The sequence below is a fragment of the Rhipicephalus sanguineus genome, chromosome 5 (assembly GCF_013339695.2).
Source record: "Rhipicephalus sanguineus isolate Rsan-2018 chromosome 5, BIME_Rsan_1.4, whole genome shotgun sequence".
Classification (NCBI taxonomy): domain Eukaryota; kingdom Metazoa; phylum Arthropoda; class Arachnida; order Ixodida; family Ixodidae; genus Rhipicephalus; species Rhipicephalus sanguineus.
Window position 1 is genome coordinate 58043695 of NC_051180.1, and position 13874 is coordinate 58057568.

General features: G+C 44.7%; 1 protein-coding gene across 1 annotated transcript in view; it reads left to right on the forward strand.

The window, feature by feature from the left end:
* The window catches only part of LOC119393670 (uncharacterized), an 81752-nt gene that overhangs the window by 35297 nt on the left and 32581 nt on the right, over positions 1-13874 (forward strand). Inside the window, exons 11-14 of the mRNA XM_037660787.2 lie at positions 1321-1596; positions 5345-5486; positions 9167-9300; positions 9972-10189. Coding sequence (XP_037516715.1) covers positions 1321-1596; positions 5345-5486; positions 9167-9300; positions 9972-10189 — 770 coding nt within the window. The remainder of the gene's footprint in view (positions 1-1320; positions 1597-5344; positions 5487-9166; positions 9301-9971; positions 10190-13874) is intronic.

A 13874-nucleotide genomic window follows, 5' to 3' on the forward strand; every position in this document is an offset into this window, starting at 1 on the left:
GCAGGGGAGGGGGGGGGGTAGGTGCTTGCTCGGTCACTGGCGCCTGTTTCAGATCACCCGAAAAAGGGAGGGGGGCACTTGCTCGGGTGGGGGCACTTGGTCGGCATTTTACGGTAGTTATAGAGAAAGAATTGCAGTGCTTTGTTCAGAGATCCGACTTAATGAGACGTTGTGAGTGTAATGTAATGCACCACCCATCATACTGCCCTAATGGTTGTGTCATTGTGCTGTTAAGCACGAGGGCATGGGTTTGATTCCTAGCCGCGGCGGCCGCATTTCAATGGTGACAAAATGCAGATATGTTCGTGTACCTACTTACCCTAAAATCCCGAGCAAGCTCCTCTATTTGAGCAAGCGCACCAATGACTGAGCATGCCCCCCCCCCCTCCCCTACCACAATTTTTTTTCCAACGTGTTCTCCACTAGGGAATCCTGCAGCAGAGGTTCCTAGGAACCTAAGTTCTGAGAGTCTTTAGATAAGTGCACAATTTCTTTGTACTTTTACAGAGTGGTGCCTCAAGGTTGCGTTCGGAGTTGTCACAAATTGTCAGAACATTTGAAGGTCTTTCCCTCTTGTCATAACACATGAAATTTCACACAAGGGTTCCCTCTGGTTCAGTAAATGCATGAGTATTCAATAAAGTATTTGATTAGAAGCACAAGTGTGCATTCTTCTTAGAGGCTATTCCGCTGCCATCTTGAATTTTGGTCCGCGACCGAGCAAGGGCCCCCCCTCCAAATCTTGTCCGATTATCTTGCACAGCAGGGGGGGGGGGACGCTTGCTCGGGATTTTACAGTAGTAGTTTTAGGTGCCTGTGTAAATGGGAATTAATGTGAAGTCCACCGTTGCAGGGAGTCCAGTCATTGTTGTGTCGTAAGCATTTGTTTGCTTTCACATTCATTTAATTTATTTTGGTTCATTAGAAGTGCCTGTAGTGCCTTAAGGGCATTGTAGGGATATTGCATTGCTATAATGGGGAGAACAAAATCTGGAAAAAATTTCCTAATGAAAGTATCTGTTTACAAGGAGTATTGCATATTACAAAGGTGTTTCTGTCAAGTGTGACTTCACTGTAATGAGGTTTGGTTGCAGTTGAACCCCTTTATAAGACACACTGATGTAAGGGACAACTGTGTATACAGACACCAGTGGGCCTGCATCGAAAAAGATATTGTTCAGAAAATGAGGACATGGTACCCTGCTTATAAGAGACGCCTCATATAAGGGACAAGAACTGCGCCCCTGTGCATGTCTCTTATAAAGGGGTTCAACTATATAACAGCTATAACTGTTATGCCTCTTGTGTCTTGCTACCCAGGGCTCCTTCCTCTCCCTGAGTCCTGGTTTTGTAGAAATCGTGGTTGGCATTGTCGCTGAGGACAAGGCTGGGGGTGGCCATGAAATCCTGCACAGCCTGACTCTGGCTGCTCGAGTTGAGGAGCCATGCGTCACCCTGGAGCCAAGCCAGAACATCAACTTTGAAGGTCTGCATTTCGATGCTGAACAAGGCGGTGCAAACAGCTGCAGCAGTCAGGAAGTGACTGTGATCAACGAAAGTTCCTGCGCCGTCCCTGTTGTAGTTTGCATACGCGGGGTGAGTCTTGAAGAATGCGGTGCGATGCTTGTCTTGCTGGCCTTCTTGCATATATTGTCATCAGTGGTCCATTGGTCATGCTAGGCCTGAGCTGCCGGGCCTAATACCGTATTTACTGGAATCTAAAGCGCACCTTTTTTTTCGGTAAAACGAGTCCAAAAATCGCATGCGCGTTAGAATCGAGTACCGAAAAAAAAAAAAAACTCGGTTATCATTACGGGTGAGAAACAGCGCTAAAAAGACGGGACAAGAAAGGACACGAGACGACGGCGCTGACTAACAACCAAAATGTGCTTTATTCCTTCAGTCAGCATAAATATACTTCACCACTAACGTAATGAAAATACAGAAAACTCAGCCTGCGCAGAGGCAGTAGGGCGATCAACGAGACATGAATTCTATCTCCGAAGGTTAGTGGTGAAGTATATTTATGCTGACTGAAGGAATAAAGCACATTTTGGTTGTTAGTCAGCGCCGTCGTCTCGTGTCCTTTCTTGTCCCGTCTTTTTAGCGCTGTTTCTCACCCGTAATCATGAACCAACCAGCCCAAATGCGTACCCTTCTACAGTTCGGTTATCATATTGCCATCGGCATTTCAAAATGGCCGCCTCCTACGCGCCTCGGCCATTGTTTTAGTTCGTACGTGTGCTGAGGAGCTCGTCATCCCGTTCTGCGTTCGCATCGACAGCATGGAAGTGCCGACTCGAAATACTCGACAAGTGCACCACGATGCCGCATTTAAAAGAAAAGTTATTACATATGCAGAGACGGACGGAAATCGGGCCGCATCGCGGTCGTTCGGAGTTCCCGAAACGTGCGGGCAAGACTGGCGCAAACAGAAGCAGAAGATTTTTTACAGCAAAGCTTCACGAAAAGGTTTCAGTGGACCAAAGCAGGGCCGGTTTCCCGATATCGAAAAGCGTTTACAGCGACAAGGTGTTGTGCGACAGCGACGAGGACTGATCCATTACGTGACTCGTATCGCCGCCGTAGTGGTGACAGTTTAGCGGCAAGGCCCGCTGTTTGACTGTGTTTTATTTTTTGGAACTTTAGTTCTTTAAAACCCAAATACTTGTTCTTCGGAATGTGCGAAGGTTAACTCCTACGAACTTTTTTTTCTTTTCTCTCACGAAAAATGGGTGCGCGTTACAATCCATGTTTTAGATTTTTTCTTGTTTTTGGTCGCGGAAAACGGGTGCGCGTTACAATCGAGGGCGCGGTAGAATCGAGTAAATACGGTAGGTTTTTAGTCCGTATGGTGATAATACGGTAGGTTTTTAGTCCGTATGGTGATAAGCAATGAGGCATGTTGCTAATGATTCCTTGTCTTGGCCTTCATTGTTGCAGGCAGTGTACAGCTGGTCTTGATTAAATATCTTAAACTACACAGCAGTGTTGACTGCATTTGAAACTGCAAGTGAAAGGACTTTTTTTTTAAGCATGTTGTCTGTGAGAGCTTCAGCGTCGCATCCGTTTGGTGTCTACTAGCTCGGTGTTGAATTCCTGAGGTAACACGAGAGAAATGCTGTAGAAACTATAGTTCCTGGCATGAACAGACCTTATTATGTGTTACTCTTAATAAATAGTATTGGCCGTGAAAGTGGCCACACTGCTTCTGCTGTACTTCATGCTTACCGCTGTGCTTTGCAAGCAACTCTTACATACAAACAGAAATACCAAGAGTTAGTCCCAGCTACATTACACACACAATATTGAGGCAAATGACATGTCTACATTGCAAATTGATTATACTAAAAGTGAGGCTTCCACTGAGATGAATACCATGCCAGGGTTCAGCTGCAGCTCTTTACCTCACCAATTCCGCTACATCCACAGCTAGCCAAGTCTTCTTCCGAAACAGAAGTTAGAGAATATTTATAATGGCACAAGTACATTTGAAGCCACAGGCACTTGACAAAACCATTTATTACCGATCATTGCCATGGTAGCTTAGGGATCACAGCATCAAAGTTCCTTCTAGTAATTATTGTGTGAAACTTTATGGCTGTTAATCATCATTGGGTCCTGTTTTACCGAGTTGGGTTTCTGCATAGCTTAAGAATCTTATCCGGCAGAAAGTAGTTTTCCACTGTGGCATTGCACTTAAAACGCAGTTTTAATTCTAGAGGCACACAAACCAAGCAGTGATGTGGTTAACTGCATAAGACATTTTAGCCCAACCACCAATAGTGTATAATTTATGTTGCATAGCATCCTGTTCCTTTCTCTGTTTCCTGCCCTAAGTTTTTTCCATCTAATTCTTTTCACTGCTGGCATACTTTTCCAAGTTGCAAATTCTAAGTTACTGTATATTGCCGAATATAAGTCGACATTTTTTTCATAAAATGACCTTCCAAAGCTCGGGGGTCGACCTATAATCGGAGTCGACCTATACGCGGAATCGTAAAGTCGACTTATCTGTGGGGTCCGACGAAAGGTCGTCGTCCTCGGATTTCCTGCTACACTCAAATCTCATTATAACAAAGTCACATCTGCCACGAAAATAACTTCGTTATATCCCAAAATTCGTTATAAACGTTTACTTGTAACACTGTAGCTATGACAAGACTATTATTCAATGACTTCGTTATAACCAATATTTCGTTATATCCGTGTTCGTTATACCGAGGTTTGAGTGTATTCGACGCATCAATAACATCAGCCACAGAGGCAGCGGAGTCGCGGCAACAGCTATCTCCCAACGCGCACGCGCCGCCGGAGCCGGACATTTTTGCGATCTGCCACGACGATCACGAAACTATAGCGAAACCACGCGAGGTGAAACTACGGAGCGCATTTAAAAATCACCGCCGCGCGGCATTAATGCGAACTGCTTGGGAAATACTGTCTCGAAAGCAGCATTTCAAACCTTTGATAGAGGGCGAACGGTGCTCTATGAATAAAGAGGAATTTATCTTGCGATGCGCCCTGCAGTTTTGTTTTCATTTCATACAATAGAAACGATTCGTTGACAAACCATCGGCGTTCCACAGAAAAGCTGGCAGCGCCGTGTGGGCTGGCAACACTTCGCGTGGAACTAAACCACATGACTAGTCACATGCGCCCACAAGCGTCTTCGCGTCTTTTTGCACTCACGCCTGTTCGCCATTTCTGCATTTCGCTTCGCTTGCGAGCAGTGGTGTGCGCGATTTGTGACGCTGCCAAACGGACGCCAAGATGCCACCGCTACGCCGGCAGCAGTACAGCGCTGCTTTCAAGAGGCAAGCGATCCTCTACGCAGAGTCGGAAAGTAACGTTGAAGCAGGGTGCAAGTTTGATGTATTGGAAAAGTGTGGGAGGGAATGGAGAAAACAAAGGACCAAGATCTTCGCGTGCGCTGCTACACGCCGTTCCTTTCGGGTCAACGATGCCTGGTATGGACTGCCAACCGACATGGTCCGTGCAGCGTTTTCCACGTGCGGCATCTCAGTACCACCGGCACCCGTTCTGACGGCGAGCGGCAGCAGTGGCTCACACAATGGCAATGACCGTGACTGCGTCCTTCTCTCAAACGACGACGAGTTGTAAGCAATGTTTCACGGGCAAATAAATGTTTCTTTGCATCACTCCCTCTTCTGAAAAACTTATTGGTGAGCTATGGCCGCAGCATGAGGCTGTGTAAGGAGTCAACCTTTTTTTTTCCCAAGAAGGGGTTGCAAGTTGGGGGGTCGACTTATAATCGGCAATATATGGTAAATAAACAACTTGGGACAGTTGGTAGCTATTAATCATGAAATGATGCATGCAGGGCGAAGGAGTGTTTACTGTGAGGTCCAAGGAAGTCGAGGGCAACGAGGCTGCTGCAACATCATTTTCCGTCGTCCTTCCAAGCAAGGAGGAGCGCGCTGCCACTTCTTTTGTTGTGGAGTGCTCTACACATAGTGCGGACTGTGAGTATTCAATCTCTGCAGAGCAGGTATTTTATTAGTAATACCGAGAAGTTTTCCTTGGCCACTGCCGCCGTCGTTATGTAATGGGGCTTGATATCTGGCTGAAGATATGGCTCTATTCCAAAGGCAGTGTATGTAACAATGCGATACCTTGCACAGTTACCTGAGTATATGAGGCTGTGTAAAAACTAAACAGGACGGCGAGTACTTGGTAAGGCTTGTTGTCTAAGACAGGGGCTCTCAAACTTTATGGCCTTGCTGTAGGACCCCTAATATTTCTGCGGAACCCATAACTTAAGTGATGCTACCTTGTGCATCTCTTTACTCGCAGACTCCTGATGTATGAGTGCAGTGTGCCATGGCTTCGTTAAATGCAAAATGCGATACAAATTTTCCTCTCTAAATCAATAAACTAGGTGTTATGGGGGCAAAATGGGAGCTGGTTGCATTTGTGCATTTGTTCTGACCACTCGCGGAACACTGAAACTCCCTTCACAGAACTCCTAGTCTAAGTCATTGAAGATTCAATACAAGCACCAAATGGAAATTTCAAGCCACACTTGATACGATTCACAGCTGCAACTGCGAAACAAGGTCTTTAATGTTCATTCTAGTCATGAAGTAGCAATAAGCCTAGTGCGCTGCAGCTTTGACTGAACAAGTGGCGCCGCCCGCGGCGCAGCGCACTACTAATCAGTCGCGGCTGAGAGCGTGTGCGTACGGGCGGAACTACAGCAGCTCGAAAAAATGACGCTAATTCGTGGTCAAACAGGAGTGTAACCATGCTATTGCTGCGTGTATGGCCGTCACAACAGCTACTGAAACGCTGCCGGTAAGCTGTCAAAATTAAAATTATATGGATTTATATGGAAGGCTCAGGAGAATGAGCGATGAGAGCGTTAGATGAGGGCGGTGCAATGTGCGAGAGAAACAAATGCTCTTCATTTTTTTTTATCCTTGCTATTATTGCGCATATTTGCTCGTCATGGTCATATACCCTGCCTTTTTTAGCCCCGAGGGAGGTCTTCGGCAGCTTGCAAAGCACCGGAACCGCATATGCAGTGCCCACTTCTTGGGCAATGATCAGATAAGCTCGATAGCCCTGCACTCTGCCTATATGTTTGGACACTTTTTCCTGCATGCTATGGGAAAGACCACTACGTGACCTTACGGCGAAGTGTAAGGTCACGTAGTCTTCATTAGAGCTGTGCGAATAGCAAAATTTTGGGTGCGAAGCGAATTCGAATAATAAAGATTGAGTGCGAATCGAAGCGAATACTTTTCGAATAATTTTCGAATATTTCTCAAACATTTTTCGAATACTTCGAAGTGAAATTACAGAAAAAAGTTGCAGAGAATCCCTAAGTATGTTCTCATGAGATAGCAACATGAAAGTGTTTCTTTTTGCTAGGTTGATGAAGCGCTGGCGGGTAGGGGTGTCATAGTTGTCTTATCAAGAATGAGGCAATGTAGAGGCCAAATTGTATTTATGTACATGATTTGGTGCAGCCAAAGTGTTGCCGACAACACTTTACACGTGATAGGCAAAGATGCCATTTTCTCAGCCTCTCCTCCTCTTTCAGCTTCTGTGGAAGCCCAACTGATGTGGCAGACAAGGGTGTGCTCCCTTCAAGTCCGGGGTTCCAATACTGCCTCGTAGACGTTGATATATACGAACATCTGAAATTTTGGATGCTAAAAAGCTTCGGCGTTCGATTTTTCGGACTTCCTGCCCAAATTTCAGGTCCAAAACAGCATTAATTGAGCCCCCACCTCTGCCACATCTTTTATCTCCATGTTGGAACCAGCGTTTTTTTGAGTTAATACACATGCGACCGTAGCGGAGCTTGAAAGGCAGCTTTGCCGCAATACTGGGGTGTGATGAGGTGAAGCGTATTGAAAATCTAGGGACCACTTCCAATCTGACGTTGACTGTCTCTTGGCCAAGTTCGACCGTAACGGAGCTTGAAAGGTAGCTTTGCCGCAATACGGGGGTGTGATGATGTGAAGCATATTGAAAAGCTAGGGACAATTTCCAATCGGACGTTGACTGTCTCTTGGCTAAGTTCGACCGTAACGGAGCTTGAAAGACAGCTTTGCCGCAATACAAGAGTGTAATGAGGTGAAGCATATTGAAAATCTGAAGGGGTCACTTTCAATCGGACGTTGACTGTATTTGTTTTTGGGAAGTTCGAATAGTTCGAATAGTAAAATTCCAGTGCGAATCGAATCGAATAGCAAACACTATTCGAAAAATATTCGAAATTTCGAATATTCGCACACCCCTAATCTTCATCTCTGGAAGGGGATGCGGCGATTGCCAATCAAGCGCATGGTAGGTCTGTGCATGATGCTTGCTCCCACTTGTTGACAAACAAGCCAAGGCGGCGGCGTGCTTACACCGTCCTCGGCATCCAGCCTTGCATGTGTACCTTGCTCTCACAACATGCAATTGGTCCTATAGACAACTGGGAAAATGTGCAGAAATCATCGAACAGCCCCAAGGAACGAGCGAGCATAAAAAACTCGTAGGGTCCCTTATGCATTCAGTTAAGACGACTCGAAGGCGAAAGCCATCTTCTTTTTCCTCTCGGCCAATTTATTGATGCTGCCACGCCACTTTTCAAAAGCTTTCTGCACCTGACGTGATTTTGCATTGCCTCCGTGATCAGACCACCTTTAACCAAGCTACAATATGATGTAATGACGTCATCATGTGACGTTACGTCACTGTGACGTCATGATGACTTCACAAATTTTGGCGATCTGTGACATGATCGTGACGTCATCTTGTGATGATTATTTTTTGCATCACTCGTCCCCGACACAGCGCTGCGCGAGACACCACCCACGGTCAAATTTCGTGTTTGATGAGGCATCTAAGGCTTTTGCCTTAAAAAGTGAGAGGAACAGAACGAACAAACTTTTCTCTTGCTTAGCCCGTACCAACAGAACGGACGCAAAAGTCAAAGGAAGCTCTTTGCATATTAGATGAAAAAATCTTATTTAATGTAAATAATACAAGACCTTGTTAAAGCTTTGATAACTTGAAGGTGGATGTCCTAGCTGACGCTATTCATCTGAGCAACACACTTGCGAATGAATTCGGAGAGCCCCTTTGCAGACATAGTTTCCTCCCTAATGCCGCAAACATGATTTCCAGTGTAAACATCGTCGCGAAGAAGACGGCTTGCATTTTAAATATCTTTCTATGTGTTCAGTTCTGCGGAATCCAGACAGTAACGCGCACTGCTTGTTCCGCAATGTCATTGCAAAGGTCGTCTGCAACATGTCACGGCGGGATCACGCGCGTGGTCGCTGCTGGTGGCGCTGGCTCTCCTAGCGCCGCAGCACCATCATACCAGCTGTCGAAGCCTATAAGGAGCTTTACTAAGCAGGCCTTTCATAGTTTGACCTCATATTTACCTTTCAAGAAGGTTTTGGGTACTCAATACCTTCTTGAGAAGATACTCATTGGCATCGATGAGTATCTTCTTCGTCTCATCGGTGGTGCTGCTGCTGCAAGCATTATTGGATGCAGTGTTTATTTTGGTCGGTGTTTTCCTGAGAAACATCGCAATGGAGCTCTACTGCAGTTGCCCATTGCTAATTCTTTCCTTTTCCATTGACTCGGTAATTCCTTGCTATTGGGATGTTGCACTCTTGCTTTCTTTCTTCAGGTCTCACTGTCCAGGCCAAGATGGAAGTGCTCCTGGATGGTTGCCTGCTCTCTCGCAGGTTTCTGGCAGGAGTTGGCGTTTGTGTTTCAATTAAGCCACCATCATTAACACTGGAACATGTCAGCACTTGCAAGGTATGACTAGTTTGTTCGCTTCTTGCTTGCTTAATTTTTTTTTGTCTGTTTAGCAATTCATGTTTATTTCTATGTTCAGGGTTCATATTTTATTTTGTACCTTCCGTGTTACCTCTGACTCTTATTATCACATGTATAATGTTTTGTGGCACTCTGTACTGCATTTAGTATTGCAATTAGGTATCATTGTCTTATTTCCTATTTTTGTTCTTTGATATTGCATCCAAAATGCTTGTAATAGCACCTTATTTACTCACGTAACTTGTGAAGATTTTTTATTGTAAGGCTTCTGAAAAGGAGGTTTGCAAACCACATGAAATGTTTGCAAACATGACCTCTGTAATGTCTCTACAGGTCATGGCACATTAAATGTGCTACACGTTTAACATATATTGTGTTTACTACTACTATATATGGTGTGTACTACTAGACCAAACACGTGCTGTTTGGTATAGTAGTATTCTCTTTCTCGCTGCTGGAGTTGTGACACTATATTCAGGTCAGTACTGTCACAATTGTGTACGTTTCTGTACTGTTCCTGTTCATCTGACGATGTGTACGACTTCATTGTCAAATTCAGTACGTTGGTGATGAATGAGGAAGCATTTTGCTCCTTCCTAGTTTACTACTGGGAATGGGCCATTCATGATGAGTTTGCACATTCAACGCAGCCCTTGGAAGTGTGTTGCGGCAGGGGACGTGCTACTAGCGTCTGGCTGAAAAACGATGGCCCTTGCTCTCTGGACTTGGAATTGTCAGCTGGAGCGCTTTTCCATGTGAGACCTGGAAGGTTCAGGATTCAGGCTGCGGACCACATGGAGCTGCTCATAAGTGCTGCAGAATCTGATGGAAGAATTGGGACACATGGCAGTGACAGCAGGTGCGAAAGGTTAGTCAGCTTACTGCATAAATCGGAATATATCTATCGACCCCTGGTTTTGTGGTCAAGGAAATTTTTTTTATTCTCTTTATTGCAATTAAGCACGAAATGTGCATCGTCGTTGGCGATAAGCGCACATTAACTGTCAGGGTTACCACCCAGGGATGACCACTAGTTGGCACAGAATATCATCGGTTATGTCCAAGCATTTTTATGCAGTGCAATAGATCAGCAAAAAAAATTGGAGCTCACTTATAATCAGTCAAGAAATATTATTTTGCTCTGAGGGCTCACTTGGATTCAGACTTGCCACAGTTTTTCTCAACCGGAATCGCTCGGATTCGAGCTCTCCAACATATATATGACTCAGCCGGACTCCCTCAGACTCACGGCTTGACCTACATCTTAGTGAGCCTGAGTGAGTAGACTCCTGAGTCCGTTAGCATAAAATTGGCTTTTCAATCATGTTGCCAGTGCTCTTTAACACCAATATCTCACATAATCGGTGCTCTACGCCTTTTGATGTTGTACCTTCAAATACGTATTATAAAGTTGTTTCAAGCATGTAAGGACATTTCTATGAAATAAGTGACTCGCACAAGATATTTTATGAAGAACTTCACGTGAAAGAGTTTGTGGGGGAGGTCACGACACCACCACCCCCTAACTCATGCCTCTGATCAATAAATATTGAGGTAGCACATGAATGCTCGTGCGTTGACATATGTGTGAATAGTAGAGCTGTGCGAATAGCAAAATTTTGGGTGCGAAGCGAATTCGAATATTGACGTGTGAGCGCAAATCGAATCGAATATTTTTCGAATCTTTTTCAAATATTTCTAGAACATTTTTTTAATACTTCTAAGCGAAATTGCAGAAAAAAAAGTTAGGGAGCATTCCTAAGTATATTCTTATGAGATAGCAACATGAAAGTGTTTCTTTTTGCTAGGTTGCTGAAGCACTGGCGGGGTGGTGCTTCATAGTTGTCTTATCGAGAATGAGGCAATGTAGGGGCCGAATTCAATTTATGTACATGATTTGGTGCAATTAAAGTGTTGCCGACAACACTTTACACGTGATAGGCAAAGAGGCCATTTCCTCAGCCTCTCCTCCTCTCTCAACTTCTGTGGAACCCCAAATGATGTGGTGGACAAGGGTGTGCTCCCTTCAAGTCCGGAGTTCCAAATCTGCCTCGTAGCCGTTGATATATAAGAACATCTGTAATATTTTTGCTAAAAAGCTTCGGATTCCGATTTTTCGGGCTTCCTGCCCAAATTTCAGGTCCTAAACAGCATTAATTGAGCCCCCACTTCTGCCACATCTTTCATCTCCATGTTGGAACCGGCGTTTTCTTGAGCGAGTACATTTGCGACCGTAGCAGAGCTTGAAAGGCAGCTTTGCCGCGATACCGGGGTGGATGAGGTGAAGCATATTGAAAATCTAGGGGCCGCTTTCAATCGAACGTTGACTGTGTCTTGGCAAAGTTCGACCGTAACGGAGCTTGAAAGGCAGCTTTGCCGCAATACAGTGTTGTGATGAGGTGAAGCATATTGAAAATCTAGGGACCACTTCCAATCGGCCGTTGACTGTCTTGGCAAAGTTCGACCGTACCGGAGCTTGAAAGGTAGCTGTGCCGCAATACGAGAGTGCAGTGAGGTGAAGCATATTGAAAATCTGAAGGGGTCACTTTCAATCGGACGTCGACTGTATTTGTTTTTGGGAAGTTCGAATAGTTTGAATAGTAAAATTCCAGTGCGAATCGAATCTAATAGCAAACACTATTCGAAAAATATTCGAAATTTCGAATATTCGCACACCCCTAGTGAATAGACTTGAGTATAGAGTAAGCAGATATAGAGTGGTAGTAATGCTGAAGATGGATAGGACCATAGGTCGGCAATGGAAGGTGGAGCTCACTCAGACTCGCTCAAGAAATAAGGACAGTTTTGTTGACCAATCACAGGCTTTGCCCAAAAAAATTTTTGTGCTGCCCAGTGATGCAGTTTTCAGGGAACATCACTCTGTCAGGGATGAGACAGCTGCGCATATTGCGCATTTTTGATACGACTCCGTTTTCCTATGCCAAGCTGCTCCAAAAGCATAAAAATTGCAAAAATTGCGCCAAACTGCGCCGAAACGGCCTCACAAGCAAGACTTTTCAAACCTGCGTCAATTTCAGCATGGGAAAATGTAAGTTTAGAAGCAGCGCCAGGGATACGTTCGCAGAACACGTTAACGTGCCCAAGCGTGTCCCCCGAAAAAAATTTCTGGCTACGCCCCTGAGTACAACATTGTTAGGAAGGCATAGAGCATTATGACATAGAAAAAAAAGACCACGGTGCAAGTCGTGCATAACATACACTGCTGAAAACTGCCAGGAGAAGCCCTCAAAGAGGAGCTTTATAGGTGGTACTGAATAGTGTCACGACGTTCGGGAACTATAGAAATGCACAGCTACGTTCATTCTGCAGAGGTCCACAAAGACATCCTAAATTTGCTCCAGTGGAGGAAGTTAAGAACAACGACTGCCGGCACCTTCACAATTCGCAAGGCAGATGTGCACCCCTGCGGCAAGCGCATGCAGTGCGAGAAACTTTAGCGCAGCAGGATATGTGATGCAACGGTGTATGGCTTGCTTAAAGCCGGAATCTCTAGATAACTTGATTTTTTGCACAATAACACGTGAAGAAATAAGCTATAAAATATGCCACAGAAGATTTATGGACTCTATATAATAGCAGTGGTGTGATATATGAAAAGAATTCCACCACAAATATTTTTTTCTTCCTTTCGGCTGCCTATACGTATTTCTAAAAGTACACGTGGTGCACACGGTTCGTTATAATTTTTATCTAGGTTAGTGTATTTACAACAAGGTAATAAACTTGTCTTTCTTCCTCTATCTTGCTGTGGCAAGGTGCTATAATGCTGAAGACAGGTGTTACATATGCAGAAGCCGGGTGTACGATTGCATTTGTCGTTGGAGCATGTTTTAAGTTTTAATAAAGAGCGCAATAAAAACAAATTGAAGCGAGCGTTCTGTTCTCTGTCTTCTCTGTTTTTATTGCACTTCCTATCGAAACTGAACTCATGCTACAAATCACTTTCCTTGCTGCAATATCTGCTGCAAAACGTTCTTGATTATCCCCATTGCATTCGCAAAAAAAAAAACCAACAAAAAAAACACAGTTATAGTATACCATTGTCGAGCAAAGATTCATTCTCCCCAGTATGTCCCCTCAACTGTTTCCACTGTGAGCCCCTTTTTACACCAAATTACCATAGGTTAAATTAGAACTGCTAGCCAAACATTCGCCATGAAAGCTTAGATATTTGCTACTTAACACTTTGCTGTATATTCTATGTTCTGGCAACACCACCTATTTTATTGGATCGGGCCTCTGTCGGGCCTGATCTGCCGTCGGGCCGGGCCGGGCCGGGTAGCAACACTAGGTGCAAGAGAGACGCTGTGGTGGACAGATTCAGATCAATTTTCGACCACCCTTACTGCGCACAGTTATACCTAGGCAAGTGAGCGCTTATACCTGGCGACAACTTTCTGTGGCAGCACAGCGAAGGCTACGCAACCGAACCACGCACTTTTTTACTCCGCTTCTGTATGTAGTCCGCGAACGCTAGGTTTTGTAGAATACGGAGCATAAAAGAAAACATAAAAAGAAAAGAAATAGGTATT